General features: G+C 37.6%; 1 protein-coding gene across 7 annotated transcripts in view; it reads left to right on the top strand.

The window, feature by feature from the left end:
* Window positions 1-447: 447 nt before the first annotated feature.
* The window catches only part of DSC2 (desmocollin 2), a 32,409-nt gene continuing 9,771 nt past the window's right edge, over window positions 448-23,085 (top strand). For 4 of the 7 annotated variants that reach the window (XM_019930459.3, XM_019930462.3, XM_019930460.3 and 1 more), the window contains exons 1-11: window positions 556-762; window positions 7,223-7,307; window positions 8,199-8,398; window positions 9,509-9,628; window positions 10,913-11,068; window positions 12,321-12,465; window positions 13,459-13,625; window positions 17,882-18,016; window positions 18,268-18,453; window positions 19,881-20,131; window positions 20,257-20,399. In XM_019930459.3, coding sequence (XP_019786018.1) covers window positions 694-762; window positions 7,223-7,307; window positions 8,199-8,398; window positions 9,509-9,628; window positions 10,913-11,068; window positions 12,321-12,465; window positions 13,459-13,625; window positions 17,882-18,016; window positions 18,268-18,453; window positions 19,881-20,131; window positions 20,257-20,399 — 1,657 coding nt within the window. In that variant the 5' untranslated portion in view covers window positions 556-693. Of the gene's footprint in view, window positions 763-2,731; window positions 2,848-7,222; window positions 7,308-8,198; window positions 8,399-9,508; window positions 9,629-10,912; window positions 11,069-12,320; window positions 12,466-13,458; window positions 13,626-17,881; window positions 18,017-18,267; window positions 18,454-19,880; window positions 20,132-20,256; window positions 20,400-23,085 lie in introns of all 7 variants that reach the window. The other 3 variants (XM_019930457.3, XM_019930458.3, XM_019930456.3) reach the window with 3 other exon arrangements.

Genomic DNA, 23,085 nt, shown 5'->3' with positions numbered 1-23,085 from the left:
AGATGAAACCTCTGTCTGAATTGCACTTGGATGTCTGCAGTAAATTAACTCCAGCAAAGAGTGTATAAAACAGTCTACCTGGGGTCAACCCTCTAATAGGCGGGCCTTAGTTAGCTGTGACACAAAACGCGACCTCTCCAGCTCCCAGGCGGCCTTTGCGGGTCTGAAACTGGCCGCTGCGCACGGGGCGGAGTCGGGGCCGGGAGCGCGCCCCCTCCTGCGGCAGGACGCGCTCGAGGACCGAGTCTCTGTACAGTCAGGACTACTGCTGGGCAGGGCCAGCTGTTAATCCTCAAGGCGGATACCGGGGCGGTGGGAGATGGGGCATATGGGTGGTGTCCGTCGGTGAGAAACACCTAGCACAGAAAAAGGGTGGCGGCGAGAGGGAGTTCCCACCTGTTGGCGTTCTTCCAGAAATAAAGACTTGAGAAAATACCAAGGAGGGGCCGATCGGTGTGTTTCGGACGCGCCTGGAACCCCACCCTCGGTCAGAGGAAAAGCTCCTGGGGTGAGACGCAGAAGCTTCAGAAAAACCGAGAAGAAAAGCAGCTCCCTCCGCGCGCCACGTTCTCTGCCTCGCACTCTTGCGCGGCCGGCCCAGCCTGCGCCTGGCCCGCGGCCCTTCGCCCGGCTGCGCCTTCCCACCCCGGCCTTCCGGGTGCCTCGGCCGGCGACCTGCCTCCGAGTCCTCCCATGGCGGCAGCGCGACCCACAGGCTCCGCGAGCGGAGCCCTTTGCTGGCAACTCCTGCTGACCCTCGCGGTGAGTGGCTGCCCGGACCCCGGTCCCGAGTGGGCGCACGGACCCATGGGGGAGGGAGGGGAAACTTTGGGGGCGGGGGGCGGTGGTGGCGGCGGCCCATGCGGGGGTTCTTGGGCCTGGGGCTGGCTGAAAAAAGTGCCGTAGGCTGGGGTAGGGGGGAGGGCAGACAGAGGAGAGCGAGCTGGGCGCAGCGATCCCGCAGGGGAGGAGAAGGGTGTCTCCGGTAGATGTGATCAGCGCAGGCAGATGAGCGGCTGCAAACGCCCGTCCCAAACCGTGGCCTCTGTGTACAAGCCGGCGAGCGCTGCGCGCCCCGCGCTGCGCCTCTGCGCCTCGCGCACCTCCCCGGGCGGGGCAGTCCATCCGACCTCAGTGCCGGGCTCCGGCCGCAGACGAGGGGAGCCGCTGGGGATCGAAATCGCAGGTCCTTGGGTGAAAGAACTAGGAGCCTTTTGATCTTAGTGTGTGAGTGAAGGGGGGAGGGAAGAGCTGGGGCTGGGGCGGTCTCCACCCTCTGCGCCTAAAGATAGTAGATGGGCCGGCCCTCGGTGGTCCTTGGTACGGTTTCCATTGTTTGTCAGCACGTGAGATTTCATCCCCCTTGAACTTCGGGGAAGTGGCTTTCCCGATCTCTCGCCTCGGAGGCATACAGATTCTCCCCGCTCCCCCATCCCCCGCCAAGCCCTCCAGCCCTAGTTTCCTTCCCGCTTTAAAGAACCCAATAGCAAAGACCCCAAAGCTGGGAGGGAAAAAGGAGGTGGCCTTATTCGGAAGGGATAGCCCCCCTCCCTGGCAGGAAAGACCGAGGTCTCTTTGGGGGACCTCAAGGCATAGGAATCCAGTGCGGGGAGAGCAGCCCCTGGGAGACTGTGGGATCAGAGGTTCCCCAGTCAGGGCTTCCTGGGTCCCCTGGAAGGACAAAATTTACATAGGCCAAGTACAGAGGTCAAAGCGCATAGTGTCCTTTCACGTTGAGCCGCAGGCGTTAGGGCTCCAGTCCCTAACCCTGAAGGACAAGGGGACGAACCTGGAGAACAGACAGAGGGAGGATTCCTTCTGGGAGGGGTGCAACTGGCGGCGGGAAATATCCGTGTAATTTCCCTTACTCTACCTCTCTCGTTTTACAACGAAGTCCTGAAATTTTTAACTAATGAAATTGTAGTTGTTACTATTATTAGAATGCCTTTCCCATGGAACTCCAGGGACTTCAAACTCTTAACTAAATTACCGGGGCACATTAATAACATACACAGGGCCGGGTGCACAGCAAGTAATAGTTCACAGCTGAGGAAATCAAGAAGGGAGTAAATAACGGTCGTAAGATATGTCTTTGATGACAAGAGGAACGGATTTTGCTTAGATTCTTAATAAAGTTGACACTTTTTTTTTTTTTTTGACACTTCTTTTTAAACATTGCCCTTGAAGGAAAAGGCATGATTAGGCACGGGTACTAAAAGGCGCAGGCCATAAATAGCTTGGATCTTATATACTGACACACACAACTTTCCGCGTGTTCTCACTTCCTTTTTAGAAGAAAGCACATATAAGGGAATAATAATAAAGTTGAATAAAGTTGAATAATCCTCATTCTTTGGCCTTCCTTAGCTTCAAAGCTGGATAGGCCAGAAGTGGGGTGGCTGTGGCTACCCCCCTCATCCTACTGCATTCTGGCTGGAAGGCTTGGTGGGTCTTAAGCTGTTCTGATGCTCATGTGCATGTCTGTGCAAAGTCCTGCTAGCCTCAGATGCTTGTTGTGGTTGTGAGCCTCATGTGTGATAGACGTGTTAAAGAAAAGTAGGAACATTACTAAATAAAAATGGCTTGGGGGACACCCCTTACATTTCCCTTCCATCACCCTTCTGTGAATCAGCTTCTCCCAACTTCCTCATCTTGCCTCACCTCACACATTTAGTAACCACTTGAACGCTGCCTCTACCTAAACACCTAATGAAGTTTCTGTCTCTCTAAGGTCATCAGGGATCTCCACTGCTAAATCGAAATCATTCCTTATACAATTCCATCTTGTGGTTGGAGCTCTTCTAAATCAAGAAGTCCAGCATGAACATGGACCTGAAAAACCATAAAGTAATAAAAATGTCCCATAAAATATTTCAGCCTTACTTATAGTGAGGAAAGATGAATTTAAAACTACATTGGTTGTAAAGCAATTATACTCTAATAAAGATGTTAAAGGAAAAAAGAAAAAAAATGGTCTATATCAAAAAAATCTTTAAAAAAACAAACAAATAAATAATTTAAAAATGGTATTACAAAAAAAAGAGAAAGAAATACATTGAAATATCATTTCTCATTTGGCAAACATCCAGAAGTTTGACAACAGGCTCTGTAGGCAAGAATGTGGAGAAATAGAAACTCATAAATGGCTAGTGAGTGTTAACAAAAAGTTACAACCCCTATGGTCTATATACAATTGTAACAAATGTAAATAGAAACTTTTACTTCTTCCTTTCCAATTTATATGCATCTACTCTCTTTCCGTCTATTCATATACCAAATACTGCATTGTTTTAATTATTGAGACTTCATAAGACCTTTCAGTATCTGCTAAAGCTAATATCCTTTCATTGCTTTTCTTTTTCATAATGTTTCTATCTTTAATTGTTTATTTTTCCTTATTACATTTTATATCAGCTTGTCTAGTTCCAGAAAAAATATTGATGGGATTTTTTTTTTTTTTTTTTTTTGCGGTACGCGGGCCTCTCACTGTTGTGGCCTCTCCCATTGCGGAGCACAGCCTCCAGATGCGCAGGCTCAGCGGCCATGGCTCACGGGCCCAGCCGCTCCGCGGCATGTGGGATCTTCCGGGACCGGGGCACGAACCTGTGTCCCCTGCATCGGCAGGCGGACTCTTAACCACTGTGCCACCTGGGAAGCCCAATGGGATTTTTTTTTGGGATCATAAACTTTATAATTTAACTTAGTGTAAATTGATATACTTACGTTGTTGATTTTTTACTATCCAAAACAATAATATATATTTCTTTTGTTCAAGTCTGCTTTTGTGTCCTTCAGAAATAGTTTCAGGTTTTTCTCAAATAAACTTTACATGTTTCTTGTTAAGTTTACTTTTTGGTATTCTAACTTTTTATCACTTTTGAAAATGATTTCTTCTTTTCCATTATATTGTTTAACAGATTTTGTTTATGTGTATGATGACTAATGATTTCTGTATTTTAATAGCTGTTTCTGCTCCCTTATGAATTTCTTATTGTTTTGTGGTTAATTTCCTTGGGTTTTCCAGATAAATAGTCATATCAAATGCAAATAGTGGTTCTTTTTAACCTCTTTCTTTTCAATTCATATGCCATCTAATATCATTCTCTTGCCTAATATACTTTAATGTAATGTTAGCTGTAGATGATGACCCTTGGGAAGTCTACCTTGTTTCTGAGTTTAGTGAGGCTACTGCTAATGCTTTTCCATTGATGATGTCATTATAATATAATTCTATTGAAGTAGCACTTATCAATTCTTATTGGGGGCACTTTTTTTAAAAATTTAAGAATGGTTATTGACTTGGTCAAGTGGTTTTCATCACCTATGGTGCTGGTCACATGCCAGGGCTTCTTTAAACTAATTAGCGGCTTGTGTTTCCTAGAACAAATGAGTGATGTGAATGTGGATCACAAATCCATGTGAGGACCAGTTTACTACTAGCTTACTCTTACAATGAAGGTTTCGCATTTGGGGATCCAGATTAATGTGGACAGATCTTCTCTTAGATCTTAGGCAGGTCTGTGCTTTGATTTCACTCCCCTCTCTTGAGGCCAAAAAGCCAGAATCTAATCTTTTCAGATTAGAAGTTGTTTCTGGTTACTACTGTGTTCCAGCTTTATCCTCAGTTTTTGCCTAGCTGGATGGTTTTAGGATGGTTTAAAAACATGTATCCATCATTGTTAGTTTTGGCCTGGGGGTTGGACTGAATGCCCTAAGTCCCATTATTGGAAATGCAAATTGTTCCCCTAATTCATTCGTCACACTGGTCAGAGTTAACCTTATTCAAATAGAAAGCTGCTATGTAATTTATCTGCTTAAAACAAATCTTTGGTTTCTTATTATCTTTAGGAAGAAAAATCTATATGTGTACTTTGTTAAGGCTGTTCAGGACCTGTCCCACACCTACTTCTGTGAATCCATTTTAAACTCCTGTCCCTCTTGTGCTATATGCATCAACCATCGCAAATTGCATTTTCAAGTCTGTGTCATCTCTGGGCCTTTGCATATGCAGTTCCTATGTCTGCAGCATACAAGCTCTGCCTCCCTGTGACATGGCTAACTTGTTGCCCCTCTTCACCTGGCTCTTAGAGGAGGCTGGTTGCTAGTGCTCTCCCAAAGCATCCTGTACTTCCCTGTCATAGCTTTTATCCTCCATTATTGAAATTTCAAATAAGTCTTATCCTTGAATTGAATGTTTCATGAGAATCCCTTTTACTGCTCTGTGTCTAGTACATATTAGAACATTCAGTAAGTATTTGTTGAATGCGTGAATGACTGGATGTCCAGGATACTGTTATCTGAAACATTGTCTTAATTCGGCCACTTCTCACCTTTTCCATCGTTTTTACCTTAGTCCAAGTCACCACCTCTCCTCTCAGATAGATTCCTCCCAATGGGTCTCCTTGCTTCCACTCTGTCTTCCCCATAGTCTGTTCTCACATGGCCACCAGAATGAGTCTGTGTAAATGCTCACCACGTGACACCACTCCACAGTGTCTAAACCTACTGTGCTTCTCTTTGCCCTCAGAATAAAATCTGCACTCCTTACTGTGGCCTTTTAGACCCTACATGATATGCCTATGATTGTCTCTTCAATATCATGTCCTCTCACTCTTCCCTCACTGTGTTTACTGCTACACCCTTCTTTTTGTTCCTTCAACGCACCAGGTGAAGTCCCCTCCCAGGGCCTTTGGCCTGGCTTTTCGCTCCACCTGGAAGACTCTTCCCCAGTTAGTGAACTGGTTTGCATCCTGCTTTCACTCAAGTTTCTGGTCTTTATCACCCTCTCTTCCTGTTTTATTTTTCTCGTAACACTTACTCTTGGCATTGTGTGACCTTTGTGCATTTGTGTATTTACTTTTTGTCTTTTAGTGTAAAATAATCTCTGTGAGGTCGAGTTCTCTTTGTTCACCGTAGTAGCCTTTGAACACTTCTTGGCACCTAGGCAGAAACCAAGAAATGTTGGTTGAATGAATCAGTGGGTGTATGCCTTCTGTCACCTTGAGCTGGACTCTTCACATGTCTGATTCTACTCCTATTCTCTCTGGGCTATGCAACCAATGAAGATTCTTTTCATCTTTTTATTTCTAATTCAAGTACAGTCTCTTTGTCATGTCCATCTCTGAGTTCCAAATGAAATGTAATCTCTGCCATGCTTGGTCCTTCATACATAATTTAAATTAGATACTTAAAGGGTCTTTAGTGTATTTTGGAAATAAAAATTTTCATCCAAATTTTGATGATTTTAATTTATGTTTATAGACTTTTAAATAACAGTGTAGGGACTTCCCTGGCGGTCCAGCGGTTAAGACTCTGAGCTTCCACTGCAGGGAGTATGGGTTCGATCCCTGGTGGGGGAACTAAGATCCTGCAGGCCGTGCGGTACGGCCCAAAAAAATAAAAGTTTAAATAACAGTGTAAATGCTGGTTGGCTGTTTTGCTTTTCATCAAAAACCTTTGCAAAAAACTGTGAAACTTTCAGAAGCATCCATTATAAAGTTTCAGAGAGAACAGAATTTATTTTCAGTGTGCTCAAATATGTATTGTATTGGAATTGGTTCAGCATAAATCACTAAATCATTTAAATTTTTTAAGTGAAATACTTTTAACATTGACCTTAATTCTCATTATTGAGAACTTCAAAATAAGTTCATATTTCAAAGTCGTGTGCTTATATGTGTGGGGTCATATGTAAATACTTTTTAAGTCACTCCATGGCAATGAGTCAGTGCTTCTCTTTAAAAGCATTGGAATTTTCTTTAGGATATTTTTGATTTGGTAACAAAACTCATAGACAGTTGACAGTTAATTGAAACAACTTGCTGGCTCATTAAATTTGTTTTTGTTTCTCTTTCCTTTTACATACCTGTGCTGCCTTCCTAATAGTTTCCAGTGCTTTCCCACAAAAGGGTGTCATTGGTTTCTCAGTATATCCACTAAGTTAGTGAAATTATTATTAACTTCATTTTACAGACTAGGAAACAAAGCCCAAGAGGATAAGCAATTCTCTGAGTTTACATGCTTTGTGAGGGAGGGATCCATGGCTCTTAGTCTGTTGTTTTTATTCTTCTCTTCTATGCAGTTTTTTTCTGAATTCTTAATCCAGTGTATGCTTTTTATTTTATTTTGCTAATTATATAAACAGATTTATAATTATACAAATTTGTATAAACTATGTACACATGAAAAGGCTCTTTTTAATGTATAATACTGATTTTTTTAGATCTTAACATTTGCCTGTGATGCCTGCAAAACAGTGACACTACATGTTCCCTCCAAACTAGATGCTGTAAAATATATTGGTAGAGGTAAGAAACTGCCAGGATATGTAATAAATCCTAATTTGGTTGATCTTGTAAAATTAATGTAATCTTTAGGAGGATAACTCTATTGGAACTAATAGTTAAAACTAATATAGTACATTCCAATACTTTTTAAAAAATATATATGGTGTCAATCCAATGAACGGAATATTGTACTTTATTGAAAAACATGATTATATAAAGTAGTTAAAATTGTTTAGTTTGAGTAATTACTAATATTTACGTTAGACGAAGGATATGGTATATGTTATAACACGTCTATGAAATTGAGAAATAGTATTGAAACTATTTCTTGAGTTTAAAGGTGTTGTTTTTGGATTTTTATCCTAAAATATTTTGGCATCTTACAACATTTACTTCCACATATTTTTTTTTCAGTTATTTTTTTTCGTATAACTCAAATGTATACCAAAAGATCAGACCAATGAAGACACAGAATACGATGACTATTTAACAACAGATGCAAAGAGTTCAGTAATAATTTAATGTAATAACTACCAGTTTTAATCTCTAGATTCTGTTTAACTTGTTTTAAGTGTTCTCATGTATTGCTCTGTGGCTAGTTTCAGTTAATAAAGAAAAACTTTTTTGGTGTGAGTTTAATATTCAGACTGTAGAGTTCACATGCTTTGATTTCAGAACAAATGTCTCTTCTTTAAAAGGCTGTGAAGTAGGTATCAAAAGTGATGGATACGTTTAGTTACGCACAACTGAATTAACCGTATAGTTTCATATATCCTTTTAAAAATGCAAAACTTACAAGTGTCAGTGTAATTAAAGTCTTTGACTGCCCCACCTCAAATGCATAGCTTACTGTTAAAGCTGTATATTGCTTTGTTTTACCTTACAAATGATTGCTGTGTACATTTTCTACAGTTAACCTGAAGGAGTGCTTTAAATCTGCAAATCTAATTCATTCAAGTGATCCTGATTTCCAAATTTTAGAAGATGGTTCAGTCTATACAACAAATGCCATTCTTTTGTCCTCAGCGAAGAGATCTTTTACCATATTACTTTCCAACACAGAGACCCAAGAAGAGAAGAAAATACTTGTCCTTTTAGAGCAACAAACAAAGGTATACCAAAGTATAAAAATGAAGTATGATGAACTGTTTTCTTCAGGTGGAACTAACATGACCAGGGAAGGTGTGAATCAAAAAAGATATGGGATAATTTAGCTTGAAGAAGAATAAAAGCCATGACTCAAGTTAACATTTTTGAAATGGAAAAGGGTTGTTCAACATATGTTATCACAGATTATAATTTCTTTTTATTTGGGACATAAAAGGAGAAATTGGGATATGGGACAGCATGAGAACTTGAGATTAGACACAGAGAAGCATTTCTTGATCTTCACTGTGGAATAGGTTTCCAAAACAAGAAACATTATTGTTTAAGATATTTGTATATAACTTGGACTTCGTAGCTTTTAATTATTCAAGAACTCATATGGCATGTTAATGACTTAGGATGGTGTCCTACTCTGGGCAGCAGTATAGGGTCATGACATGGTTAATTACTCTGAGATACATGAGGCATCCAGAGATAGGTCTCATGTATCTTAGCATAATTTTTAGTCTTAGAAAATGGAGGACTATTTTAGGTTAAGGTTTGGACTTCACACATACTTATGACTTTTTGACATCCAAGATCAAAATGACTTCATTCAACCACTGGCCATTACTCATGACAGCTGTTTGAGAGTTGTCACCATGTTTCTCTCCTCGTTCTGACACAGATCTCTCTGTTGGTCCCCTGGCTCTTCCTAGTTGCCGGTGAGTGGAAGATGCTTACGCTAAATTTAGAAGGGCACCTGTCTACTTACATTCTTTGCATATCTCTCCTCCCATGTTTTTGCATGGTAGTGTGGCAACAGTACAGTGTTTTTTTTTTCAGTTTTGCTTCTAGGCTTCCAATTTCATCTCTCTCTCTTCCATGTTCCCACCAAGTTATTTTCTCAATAGGATTGCTGTGATAACAGTTAGGGCAGGGATTTCTTGGTTATTTTTTTTCTAGTATTGACATTTCGTTTGGTTTTCAAGCACTACCATGGTCTTACGCCTCCCCAGCTAATCCTCATGAGAGGAGAAAGATGTATCAGAGTTTTAAAGTTTGAAAATAAAGTAGTCGTTGGCTTTTAAATAAATAATATTTATTATTAATATTTTTTTGTCTTCTAAATTGAGGTACTGAGGAAAAGGCGTTCTCAAGAAAAAGTTCTAATACGTGCCAAGAGAAGATGGGCTCCTATTCCTTGTTCAGTGTCTGAGAATTCCTTGGGTCCTTTCCCACTCTTTCTTCAACAGGTATAATTTACTTTCCTTCCACTGTGAGAGTCTATGGTTTCCATCTTTGTAAAAAATTTAGACAATGAGTATGCAGTTATTTAAAAAGTATGTGTGTATGAATGTATGGGTGAGTATGTCTATCATATGTTTCAATATATGGTATAAATGCATCTCTCTATACCTATGTATACTTTTTTTTTGCAGTTTTAGTCATGCAAAAGCCATTTATAAAACTGTAAAACCCATATAGCACTGTCAAACGCATGCTTCCTTAATGAATTTTCATATCATCAAGGGTATCTCAGAGCCTGGGCATAGTCTAGAAAATCCCAAAACATCTTCCATAACAAAGGATGAAATTGTTGATAACAGGTCAAATGCCATGAAGGGGAAAGACACATACACCTTTCCATGGTTTCTTCCCAGGTCCACTGCTTAAATCAGACTGGATCCACATTTTCTCTCCCCTGTTTCATTTTTAGTGGAAACCCCAGCAAATCTTCTTTCCTTCCTCCCTTATCAGTGGTCACTACCATTCAGTCTAGCTCTTAGGTTTCTTTTCCCCCAGTTCTTGAAATGGTGAGAGAGAATCCTTGTTTATATCCCATCAACAAATTCAATGCAGCTGAGAAAAGAGCATTTTAAAGTTGAGAAAGAAATTGTTAGAAAATAATTGTTAGTCATCCTAATAGATAAGGATCCTACTAAGAGGATGAAAACAATTTGGGAAAAAATTTTCTTTTTGAATCAAATACCAAAGTAGCACACTTGCCAGGATATTACGTCATTTCCATTCTCACTCATTTTCATCCTCCCATTTAGCCCCTATAATAGAGAAGATGCTGAGAAATAACAAAAACTAATTAAGGAAACCACTTTCCAGATGTTTGCCTGCCGACAGTATACTTTAAACCCAGTGTCTCAAATATTATGTTATATATAATAAAACTTGAGGTGTAAAACTTTGACAGAAGGATAACTTTTCATGCTCAGAATACTTTGTTATCTAAGACAGGGAAAGTCCAAAATGCTTGATCCATGTAGTTACACGTAGCCTTTAAAGTACTTCTTAGTTATTCTGGAAAGCTAAGATGCTATTACATTATTTTCCTCATGCCTTGCTCTTGAATTTCACAATTATTAGTCTTCCTTATTCTATTGCTGCTTTTTATTCAGACATAATAATAAATTAAAGAGGGCAATTACTTATTGTAAAATGTCAGTATGATTGCATAAGTATATAAATGAAAGTTTTGCTGAAATACAAATTTGTCTTTTATGTATATGATGTCTACTTTCTAGATTCAATCTGATACAGCACAAAACTACACTATTTACTATTCCATAAGTGGGCCTGGAGTTGACAAAGAACCTCTAAATTTATTTTATGTAGAGAGAGATACTGGAAACCTGTTTTGTACTCGTCCTGTAGATCGTGAAATGTATCCATCTTTTGAGGTAAAGTCTAAAGTTTACATATTGTATTAGTAAAATTAAACGTGGCTATTTCGTCTCCCTTCCTCAATTCATTTACTCTTGACTGTTTTCTGACTTTTGGCATCCGTGCTCTGGGTACATCTGATAGTACAGACCTGACTGGCAGCAAAAAGAATTTTATAGAATAAATAGCCTTCGATTCTATTAGATTGTTCTGGGAATTACAGTTTACTATTTTTCTTTTCAAAAGAAAAAAAGAGCACCACTTTGAACAGTAGTTATTTATTTGGCAGAAAAGATCTGTGAACCTCTTTATGGTACTGAGAGTGATACCATAGGAGGTAAGTCAAGTTCAGAAGTTAAGCCTTGGTACCTTTGCAATGAGAGAAAGTTAACTTGTGGTGAGCAAGTAAGGAGTGTGGACAGTGCTTAACTAGGATAACTAGGTCTTTTCATCATCTGGGCAACCTCCTGTGGTGGGATGAGCGTTAATATATAAGAATTTAACCTAATGTTGTGTTGATTTTCCAACAGGAGCTGGTCATTTTGCTTAACTTAGTTTTAATTATTTTATATCTATTTTGGATGATGTAATTACTTAGCTTTAGAATTACTACAACATGACCTTCTAAGTACCTGTGATGGTCTGTTCTTTCTATGATAGCTGTTACGAGAAAAATTGGAATTGAAATTCATATTATAAAATCAAAAGAATAAATCGCATTCTAGACCCAATTTATAACCACTCATTTGGTCCATTTCTGACTCCCCCCTTTTTAAATTAAAAAATTCTTATGAAGAAAGTTATCTAAATACAATCATCAATATGCCTAAAATTCTAATTAGAAAATAAAATAATATCTCAGTTAACTGCACCTGGGGAATTTGGAATCCTAAGAATTCAAAGTTATAAAAGATCCAGAAAATTGTATTTAAAATTCATGCACCTGAAACTTTCAAACAAAGCAAAATAGTTCTCAAGACACTTTCGGGAAAATAATAATAAAAACCCTTACACTCATGAACAACAATACAGCAATGGTGAGGTAACCAAATTTAGCTATGTTATTATATTAGATAAATTTAAACATAAAATGCTATAGTGCATCATGAAATTAACCATCTCTTCTGGCATTAAGGTTATGTTCACATCCCAAAACAGTAACAAATGGTGAAATCCACACTGTGATGCTGAACAGTCTCCAAATGAAAGCCAAAGCGAAAGCAAGTTTGAACCGTAGCTTTTTTTTTTTCCATTTTACTCTCTTCACAGCTCGTTGCCTTTGCAACAACTAAGGATGGATATACTCCAGAATATCCACTGACCCTACTAATCAGAATCGAGGATGAGAATGATAACTTCCCAATTTTTACGGAAACAACTTACATTTTTAATGTTACTGAAAACTGCAGAGTTGGTGAGTACCCACCGTGGCAATACACGGCAACTGAATGTTTAAATTCATTAGCTGAGTTTCACTCTGGCCACTGGGAGGTGGCACATCCTGCTGCCAAGAACAAGGGACTTGCCAGACGGGCGGCTGTAGGTGGCATTTTACCCTGCCTTTTGCTAGCTGTCTGACATGACCCTGGGCAAGTTTCCTAATCTTGACAAGCCTTGGTTTCCTCATCTGTAAAATGGGATATTAATATACAAGGTTGTTTTGAAGGTTAAATGAAGCACAATATACCTTGAAGGCCAAGCACAGTGCCTGAAAAATAGGAGTGACTCAATGTTACTTTGCCTTCCTGTGTGAGGTAAAATAAATACTTTTAAGAGACCATATTTTCTAAATATTCTAAGAATATTTTTAGAATATTCTTTTCTAAAAAAGAGTAAGTCTTTGAGCAACGGCTGTCTTGGCCTTGAAGAGAGCTGGCTGATGTTCTATAGTGATTAAATGATAGACAGTATTCTGAGCATTATCATAAAGGTCATGGAGAATAATATATTTTCTCAATCTTTTGAAAATTGACCATTTCAACTAGGAGTCGGAATGCAGATTTTGAGTCTTCCCTTAGAAAAATCTAACTAAACCAAGAATTTGCAGAGTAAACTGACCCATATGATCAATTTAAGTGTAGGCTTACAAATAGAAAAAGGTTAAAGAATAATTGGAATTCTTTAGTCTAGGAATACAAAGGCCATGGAGGGATATTATCAACATTTATAAATTTATACAATAAATACAGTAAATACAAATATGGTTACCAAATTCCAAAATGTTGGAACGCTGGGATATTTAAAAGTAAGTGCTATTTTATATAGAAGTCTGAAAATGTAAAAAACCTATTACTATTATCAATTATGTGGTCCAAAACTTTTTTGTGGTAGATGGAGAGGAGTCAAATAAAGGGAAAGTTGAAACTGTAAAAGTTTTTGAAATTAAAGAGGATTTTTCTGTATGTAGGTACTACCGTGGGACAGGTTTGTGCAACTGACAAAGATGAGCCTGACACACTGCACACGCGTCTAATGTACTCCATCATCGAGCAGTTACCAGCATCACCCACCCTCTTTTTTATGCAGCCAGCTACAGGTGTGATCACCACAACATCATCTCGGCTAGACAGAGAGGTAACGTAAATATTAACAAATAAAGCCTGATTATCACATGGCTACTTAGCAGTACCTGCATATCTCTGTATACCACCTGCAGATGTGCTTTTGAAAAGCATGTTGTGAATCTAATTTAACAAAAATTATTTTAGGTAGGTTGATGGAGGTCATTGACCTTGCAGTGCTCTGAATTTGAACCGCTAATTCATTCTCTCCTGAATTGTATGTTTTATAAAATCAAATTTTATAAATTGATATAATTTACAAACTATACAAACTATAATTATTTATAGTTGTAAAATAATTATACAAACTATAATTATTTATAGTTGTAAAAAACAAGAAATGTCATATATGAAAAGTAAAACTTTCAGAATTTTCTTATCTACAGATAACAATGCTTCTTTTTCTATCTGTGTCATTTCTTCATCAACAATCTCATCTACACTCTTTCCCCTTACATAGATTAAATGAAAGTTTATCTGTCTCTGATCTCTGGTTTAACATTTTCAGTTGACTGCTAGAAATCCTTATTTGAACATTTCACAAGTACCTAAGATTCAGTACATCTAGAAATGAATTCTTCTTTCCTTCTAAACATGCTCTCCTTCCCATGTTCTCTAGTTAAAATGCCATTAGTACCTTCTTTTCCTTCACACATTTTTTCTAATGTCACCTTGGATTCATGTTCTCAAAATTGTATTTGATGTCTCCTCTTGCAGATCAAATTACTTTCCAAAGCATTTGATATTGACTCCAAAGTGATCGTAACATTCACATTCTGTCCATTTCTACTGCAACTACCCCAGTTTAGTAATTGTTCATTTTGTTATTAAACTATTACCTCCTCCCCCAAACCTTTATTCTGGCCTACTTCCTACGTTTATAATCCTTAATATTAAAATATAGTAATATGTGTTTGTCACGTTTTTCTTTGATTCCTAAATCTCATATCGATTCATTTCCTCTCCCTCTCGCATGGATTAGAGAAGTGGTCTGCAACTTTTCTGGTCTCAGACCCCTTTACAGTCTTAAATATTATTGGAAATTCCAAAGGTCTTTTGTTTATGTGGGTTATATTTATCACTATTTAATCTGTAAGTGTTTAAAACTATAAAAGTTTAAACTATGTATTTATTTACCCAATTAAAATAATATATTACATGTTAATGTAAATAATATTTTTATAAGAAATGATTACATTTCTAAAACAATAAGTAATTTAGTGAGAAGAGTGGCATTATTATGCATTTTCTAAATCTCTTCAATACCTGACTTAGTATAAGACCAATGGATTCTCACATCTCCTGCATTCAGTCTGTTATATAGTTTTAGACGAAATATGTAAAGAAAATCCAACATGATATGAAGTTAGAAAAGAGTATGTTAACAGTAATTTCAGATCATTGTGGATAGTCTTCTTTGATACACCAAATCTTGACAGGTGGTAGTGTCATAAATGGGTTTTGCAATGTGCACTCTGAAGAAGGCTTGTCCATGAACTTTCCTACTTTGTTACATCAAAATACATTGGTCTTTCTTCTGCTATGAGTGGATAGTTTACCATGTGTGATTTTGTAACATCGTGCATTAGTCATATGGGAAATATTGACTCACTGAGTTATGTAGATCCTCCAAATACTGACACATCTAATTAAACAATATTGGAAAAAATCACCTCCTCATCTCCATTAATATCACGATGGTTCGTAAAAGTTTTCCGGAATCCTCATTTTGGCTTGAAAACTCCAATTGACCATTGGCAACAAATAGCTGTTTTCCTTGAAATGACATATTCACCTTACCTATGACAAAATGTCTTCCAGATATACCAGTCTGACTAACCATAGGTGTCTTTCATGTAAAAATGGTATTCTATGAAAAAAAACCCAATAGCTAGTTCAGCTTATAAATCAATCACACAAGTACTTTTCCATGAAAAGAACATCATACTATGTTATGCAGAAGTGCTTTATATATACCTCCCATTTCTTTAGATAGACTATGGGTTGAAATCTAATAAAATTTATTAAAATTAATCATTTTTACTGCATTTACAAGGACATTCCTAGGTAAATTTTAATTCAATTTTATAATTTATTTATTTTTACCATGAGTACGTGCCAGTGAAGAATGCAATTTCGTTTGTTGAATGAATGAATTGCTGTCACAGCTCTACAAATTATACAGATTCTTCATGGAATTTATGTGCTCAGAAAGAGCAGATTATAGACCAAATTCTCTTTTATCATCAAGCCTTGAATAGATCCTTCTGATAAATCAGTGGAAAACATTTGACTAATGAAGGAGTCTTGGAGTGCTTTTACCCAAGAGAGCTCTGGACTCACTTTCTGATCCCAGGTTTCCAATTTTTTTATTGTTAATATTTAATATTTATTAAATAAACAATAAATAAATAAATATTTAATATTTAATATTGTTTATTAAAGGGCCTTCAGCCCTTTAAGCTCTTTAAACATCAGAATTTTTCTTCCATCTGAAGATATCACAAGTTAATATTTAGGTCCCAAACTTGATTTCTTTCTTTGTTTTATCAGCCAGTTGATCATTCCCAATAAATCATAGTTTATTACAAACAGAATACATATTCCCTCCCATACGTAACACTAGTATGAGCTTTTAAAATTTTTTTAATGAAATAAGGCCATGAATTTTTAACTCTCATGTGACTGATTATGAGAGAAGAATAAATTGGGAAAAATTGGGTTTGTAAAAAGCATAGTGATCGAGAGAAATATTAGTTTTATTTTGGGTAATTCATGAGGGCTAGAAAGTTTAAGAGATCTAAAGGGAAGAAGGTGGCTTTTTTAAAAAATTAATTAATTAATTTTATTTTTGGCTGCTTTGGGTCTTCATAGCTGCACGAGGGCTTTCTCTAGTTGCGGTAAGTGGGAGCTACTCTGTTGCGGTGCGCGGGCTTCTCATTGCAGTGGTTTCTTTTGTTGCGGAGCACGGGCTCCAGGCACGCGGGCTTCAGTAGTTGCGGCACGCAGGCTCAGTAGTTGTGGCTCGCGGGCTCTAGAGCGCAGGCTCAGTAGCTGTGGCACACGGGCTTAGTTGCTCCGCGGCATGTGGGATCTTCCCGGACAAGGGCTCGAACCCGTGTCCCCTGCATTGGCAGGTGGATTCTTAACCACTGCGCCATCAGGGAAGCCCAAAGAAGGTGGCTTTTTAAGAGAAGGGTGAATATTCTAGGTGGACAGTTAGGATAGTTTTTTACATATAATTTAGTCTTATGAAAAGAGGTGAATTATAAAGGAAGGTGTTGTTATAATTTTATAGAAGAGGAAAGCAAGGGAAAAATACGTTTCCAACTGCCCAAGAGTACATTTGTTATTTTTGAACTTGGAAGTAGAACCCAAGCCTCCTAATGTTCAGTCCAGAGACATTATTATTAGTGTTGTTGTTAATCCTTCCATATCTCAACACTTGTGACAAATGAAACCATTATGAGGAGATACACTTTTTTTTTTTTTTTTGCGGTACGCAGGGCTCTCACTGTTGTGGCCTCTCCCGCCGCGGAGCACAGGCTCTGGACGCGCAGGCTTAGTGGCCATGGCTCACGGGCCCAGCCGCTCCGCGGCATGTGAGATCTTCCCAGACTGGGGCACGAACCCGTGTCCCCTGCATCGGCAGGCGGACTCTCAACCACTGCGCCACCAGGGAAGCCCGGAAATACACATTTTTTAAAACCAGTGATGAGCCTTCTGCAATCTCTGAAGAACGGAAAACGCTTAAGAACCAGAATCTATTTTCCATGAAGAAGAAAAAATTACATAGTTCCAAAACTTTGTTTTCATGCTAATTTAATGATCTTTTAGTAAATGTAAAGTAAATATTTAAAATCCACCTTTTTTTTACAGGAGAATACCTTTATTGCTTCATTACGAGACTGGTATAGAGTCACTGTTGTGTATTTTTGAATATAAGAATGTACTTTGCATAGGAGATAACGATTTTGATTAATTACTAGGCAATTTAAAATGTACTATGACTATATCTTCTCTTTCTGTTAAGTAATGCTAAAACCAGTTACTTCCATGAGTAGCACTTTCAATTTGAGAAACTACTCTATTTTTGTAAATTAATTAAAAATTACTAGTGTGAGGAAATTGTTCTTCTGCCAGTACATGAAAACTATGAAATCTAATAGTGTACCTCTTAAATTTTGAATGCAAGGGAAATTATAGGGTGTAAATTAAGATTTCATTTACAATGTTGCTTTCACTCAGTAATTAATACTTACTTTTCAGGTAACTGATAAATACCAATTGAAAATAAAAGTACAAGACATGGATGGTCAATATTTTGGTTTGCAGACAACTGCAACTTGCATCATTAATATTGGAGATGTGAATGACAACTTGCCAACATTCAACCGTTTATCTGTAAGTGTGTGATATTAATAAAAGAAAAATGTACAATGTAGTGTTAGTTGCTACATATGTGCACCTCCACCCATGCCCCATGATTTCAAAGGAAGTATTCCCAGCCACGTGTCAGTAGTTTGGACTTGGGGTTTAAAGTCATGTTAACATAGTACTTTAGAAATTAGAAGAACTGGGCTGGCTTTACCTGGTGTTTTGTTTTTGTGAGAGTTACTAATTAAACTTTTTTTTGTTGTTTTTTATTATTTTAGTATGAGGTATCAGTGGAGGAAAATAGAGTTGATGTGGAAATCTTACGTGTTGCCGTTACAGATAAGGATTTAATTAATACTGCTAATTGGAGAGCTAATTATACCATTTTAAAGGGCAATGAAAATGGAAATTTTAAAATTGTAACAGATCCCAAAACCAATGAAGGAGTTCTGTGTGTGGTTAAGGTAAGAATAACTTAGGAAATTAGTTATTTGTAGCTTATAGTGTCACAGATTAGCATACTAGAGCTTAATGAAAAGAAAGGAATTATGGTAAATGTAGGAATAAAATAGATATTTAGGTAAATGTAAACACTATGTTTTTCATATATATAGTGGGATGAATATACAAATTTTGTAGAACATTTTTTTTATAAAGGCATGATAGTTTAAAATGATTATATATGCATGTTCAATGAATATGATATAGTACCCACTTTGTAACCAGTATCTCTTAACAATTAAAAAACTAGCACAGCTTTGACACCAGTGGGACACTGCCAAACTTTCCTAGTCTATTCTATCTATAGCTGTGTCCAGGAGCCTGTACTTAATTACTGAATTTCCCAGATGATGAGTTATTCCTGGTCAGACCCATAGGAAAGCTGTTTATAGATCTGTTCATCTGTATCCAGCGTACATTACATTCTTAGCTTCCTGGTTCAAAATGGGAATCCTCACCCATTTGAAGATGTAAATACTTCTAAAACCTCTTTCTAATAATATTCTACAATTATCTCAGAAGACATCACTGCGAATTCAGGAGGCAGAGTTAGCCCATAAAGTGATCTGAGCTCTGGCTTTGGACAAAACCATGGGCTTATTTCTGCTGCCTCTAACTAAAACATGATTCTATCCTGGGTCTCTGTAGCTTCCCTGCTGTACATATTCACAAGGAGAATGGATCAAACATGACGAATTCTTTTTTTCTTACAATGATGAAAATTAGCTGCAGTTTGTGGGTTAATTTCTGTTTCAAAACAGCAAAGGGATTGTCCCTTAAATCTTATCTCTTTCTTTAGATATCAGGCAAAATAAAATGAAAACCTTCCATTAAACTTGGTACTACCCATGTTTTAGAGAGTAACTGGGATAAAAGAGATTAAAAAGGAAAGTGTAAAGCCCATAAGCTTTCTATTTTCTTGTCTCTCTTATCTTGAATACGTTTCATAAAATTTGACCCACGTTTTCTACCCCAAACCAGGTACGAATAATTGTACTCATCTCAGAAGGGTAGGAAAAGTGGTTCCAAAATTAATGGACTAGTAAATTACTGTTGATTAGGGTACGGAGTCCCTAAAGTAATATTTCAAATAGTATTTCATTAAATACTATCTGAAATCGCCATCGGGACCTATAATATTACTTTTGTTAAATTTGCAGTTGAGGAATTTTTTTTTTTTTTTTTTTTTTTGCTGGCTCCACCCAAATGCTCAATCAGTTGAAGGATTTCCCTCCTTCCACCACCATCATATTTGTGGGTATATGTTTAATATTTTCATGACTGTTCCCGACACAGCACTTACATATTTCCACAGCTAACTAGTTACACACTAGTTCACATAGCCAAGTACTATTTCTTGATCTGATTTCCAACACACTTGCTTTTGTAGCCACTGAATTACGAAGAAAAACAAGAGATGACCCTACAAATCAGTGTAGTTAATGAAGCTCCAAATTTTGCTAGTTCGAGATCAACCGGGAGCATGGCGACAGTCACTGTTCGTGTAAAAAATCAGGATGAAGGCCCTGAGTGTCGCCCTGCAGTGCAAATTGTTCGTATTAAAGAAAATGTACCAGTGAGCACAAAGGACATTGGATATAAAGCACATGACCCGGAAACAAATAGTAGCAGTGGCATAAGGTACTTGTAATTCTATTTTAGTTGATTTCAAATTTATCATGTTTTTAAAATGTATAACTTATTGTGATACCAGTATTGTAATTTGGCTTACGATCCATTTTGCTATTTTAATTCATTACTTACAGGTATGAGAAATTAAGTGATCCAGAAGGATGGGTCAGTGTTGATGAAAACTCAGGATCAATCACAATTTTAAGAAGCCTGGATAGAGAGGCAAAGACCATCAGAAATGGTATATATAATATCACAATCCTTGCCTCAGACGAAGGTAAGAACTTTGTGTTTAAGCCAGCTGTATACACCCCCAACTCCAGACATCCTCAGTTTTTAAACAACATACATTTTTAAGTCAGCTGCATACATTCTCAAAATTTATTTCACCCCAGATGACAAATAGAGTAATTGAGAGGTTTGCTATAATTTATTAACTCATGTCTGCTTTCTAATAGTACCCTCAGTTTTGTATGTAATTACGGTATAAAATAATTTAGTCATAGAAAATACTTGAGACTATAATTTATTAAAATTAAATAATCATTAAAAATTGAGAAAATTACTTTAGAAAAATTAGCTTCAATTTACTTAGTCATATCTCTTAAAATATTCACTTTGACAGGAAAATTTATTACAGAGAGAACATACTTACTGCCTCATAGGTCAGTACTCAAAAAGTTATATCTTTCTACAGGAAACTGACAATATACTTGGGGGTTAGTATTCTGATATTATAAAATTAGAAGAATTCTGTGAATCCACAAAATCACATAAAATGGAAAATCATTTTCTATGAGCCCTGTAAAATTGGAATGTGAGCACAATGATTAGGAATGAGATCCTTTTACTGCATAAAATATAATTTTACCGTAATATACATTTGAACTTTTTGCCTCTGTAAAATAAAAATGTTAACTACAGTAAACATAAATTATTATACTATAGCTTGCAAAATTAGAATTTAGAAGTGATTTTGGAAGATGTTTTAGATATTTCAACTTTTTCTAAATTAAAGAGAAATGGCTCATATCCATTGATTGAATTGGTATAAAGTTGTAATCATTGTTAATTTAACTTCAACCAATTAAAGACTGCCCTTTAAGGCCTCAACTTCCTTTGTCCCTTTGTCAAAACATGCTTTTTGGTCAAAGCAAGTGAAAAGAAGAGAAATAATATGAAAATCAAATCCATTATTTTTACATTTTTAATTGCACTTGGCAAATCGTTTTCATCAATGAGATAAAATTTACTGTCTGGAATGAGAGATTTTGGATGTAATTTTATTCTACATTTTCCTCTGTTGAACAAATGTTTTTATGGCATTTAGAAGAGAGGCACGGTTAATCATCATTGTGGTTGAGAATAAATGTGTAACAGGGCCTTTTCCATTAATTTCTTTTGAAGCTGGTGGGGGATAAATAACTCCACATCTTTTTATTTTCTGAACTGAGATCATACTAAAGTATGTTTTTTATTTGTTTTTGTCTTTTACCTTTTTTAAAATCTATCCTGGCTCATTCCCTTTGAGCCCTCCCAGCTGCTGCTTCCGTACAAGAAATGTTCTCTCCTGTGAGCACTGACCTCTGAGCCTGTGCTCACTCCCTCTCCTACTTTCCTACAGCGCTTGTTTCCTCTTTTTAAAACTCTCCCTCAAGGATTCTATGTCTCAACTTTTCCACACATTTCTCTCTTATCTACATGCATTCTAGTTTTACTTCCTTCTCCTCTTCTAAACAGAGCTCTTTCTTAAGCTTTAAGTTCAATTTCTCTTCTCTTCTCAATCTAACCTCAGTTGGCAGTTTCGCCCAGGTGTTTCCTCTGTATAGCTGAGTTTTAGGTTTCTACTTTTGTTGTAAGATTCTAACTTTGGGGAGGAGGAGTGTGCTTTCAAACTTTTAAAAAACATTTATCAGAAGAGTGCCATGCACATAAATCATGGACCCATAGGTAACTCACCTTCCAAGACTTCATTTTAGGAATTGATATTTACCCGTATAGAATTATATTAATATTAGAAGGTGAGCATTGCATGCATACGTTCCAGTGAATAAAAGAATATTATTTATTAACAGATGAAAAGCAGAGCTGTGAAACACTGAGTTAGATGTCTAAAATCTTTGGTTGAAATATTGTCCACTACTCATCACAATGTGCAAAAACAATGGAGTTTATTGAACAACTCTAAATATTTCATGGAAGGGAAATTCAAGCATTTAGCACCGTGGTAGCACAGCAAACACTGTAGAGGTCAATTTTTTTTTTAATTAATTAATTTATTTTTGGCTGCGTTGGGTCTCCGTTGCTGCGCGCGGGCTTTCTCTAGTTGTGGTGGGTGGGGGCTACTCTTTGTTGTGGTGCACGGGCTTCTCATTGCAGTGGCTTGTCTTTGTTGCAGAGAGCGGGCTCTAGGCACCCGGGCTCTAGGGCACAGGCTCAGTAGTTGTGGTGCACAGGCTTAGTTGCTGCGCAGCATGTGGAATCTTCCCAGACCAGGGATCGAACCCGTGTTCCCTGCGTTGGCAGGTGGATTCTTAACCACTGTGCCACCAGGGAAGTCCCGAGGTCAATTTTTAAAGACTTTATAATTAACCAGATTTAATCAGTAAGACATGTGTTTTCAACACCGTGTGTGGCCTCAAATGGAAAGAAATGGTCAAGACATCTTGCAAAACAATTGTCAGAGCAAGAAAATACCACATGGCATAAGAACGAGAGAATTTGAGAGACGAGATTATTCTGTCCTAATAGAAAAGTTTGTCAGATGGATAAAATACATGTATACATGTCTCCCTGCTTCCTTTGTGTCTCTGTCTTTTCTTTAAAACTTGTCCAGGGCTTCCCTGGTGGTGCAGTGGTTGAGAGTCCGCCTGCCGATGCAGGGGACACGGGTTCGTGCCCCGGTCTGGGAAGATCCCACATGCCGCGGAGCGGTTAGGCCCGTGAGCCATGGCCGCTGAGCC

This window comes from Tursiops truncatus, chromosome 13 (genome assembly GCF_011762595.2).
Source record: "Tursiops truncatus isolate mTurTru1 chromosome 13, mTurTru1.mat.Y, whole genome shotgun sequence".
Classification (NCBI taxonomy): domain Eukaryota; kingdom Metazoa; phylum Chordata; class Mammalia; order Artiodactyla; family Delphinidae; genus Tursiops; species Tursiops truncatus.
Note: the sequence above shows the minus strand (reverse complement) of the source record. Positions and strands in the feature narration are given on the sequence as shown.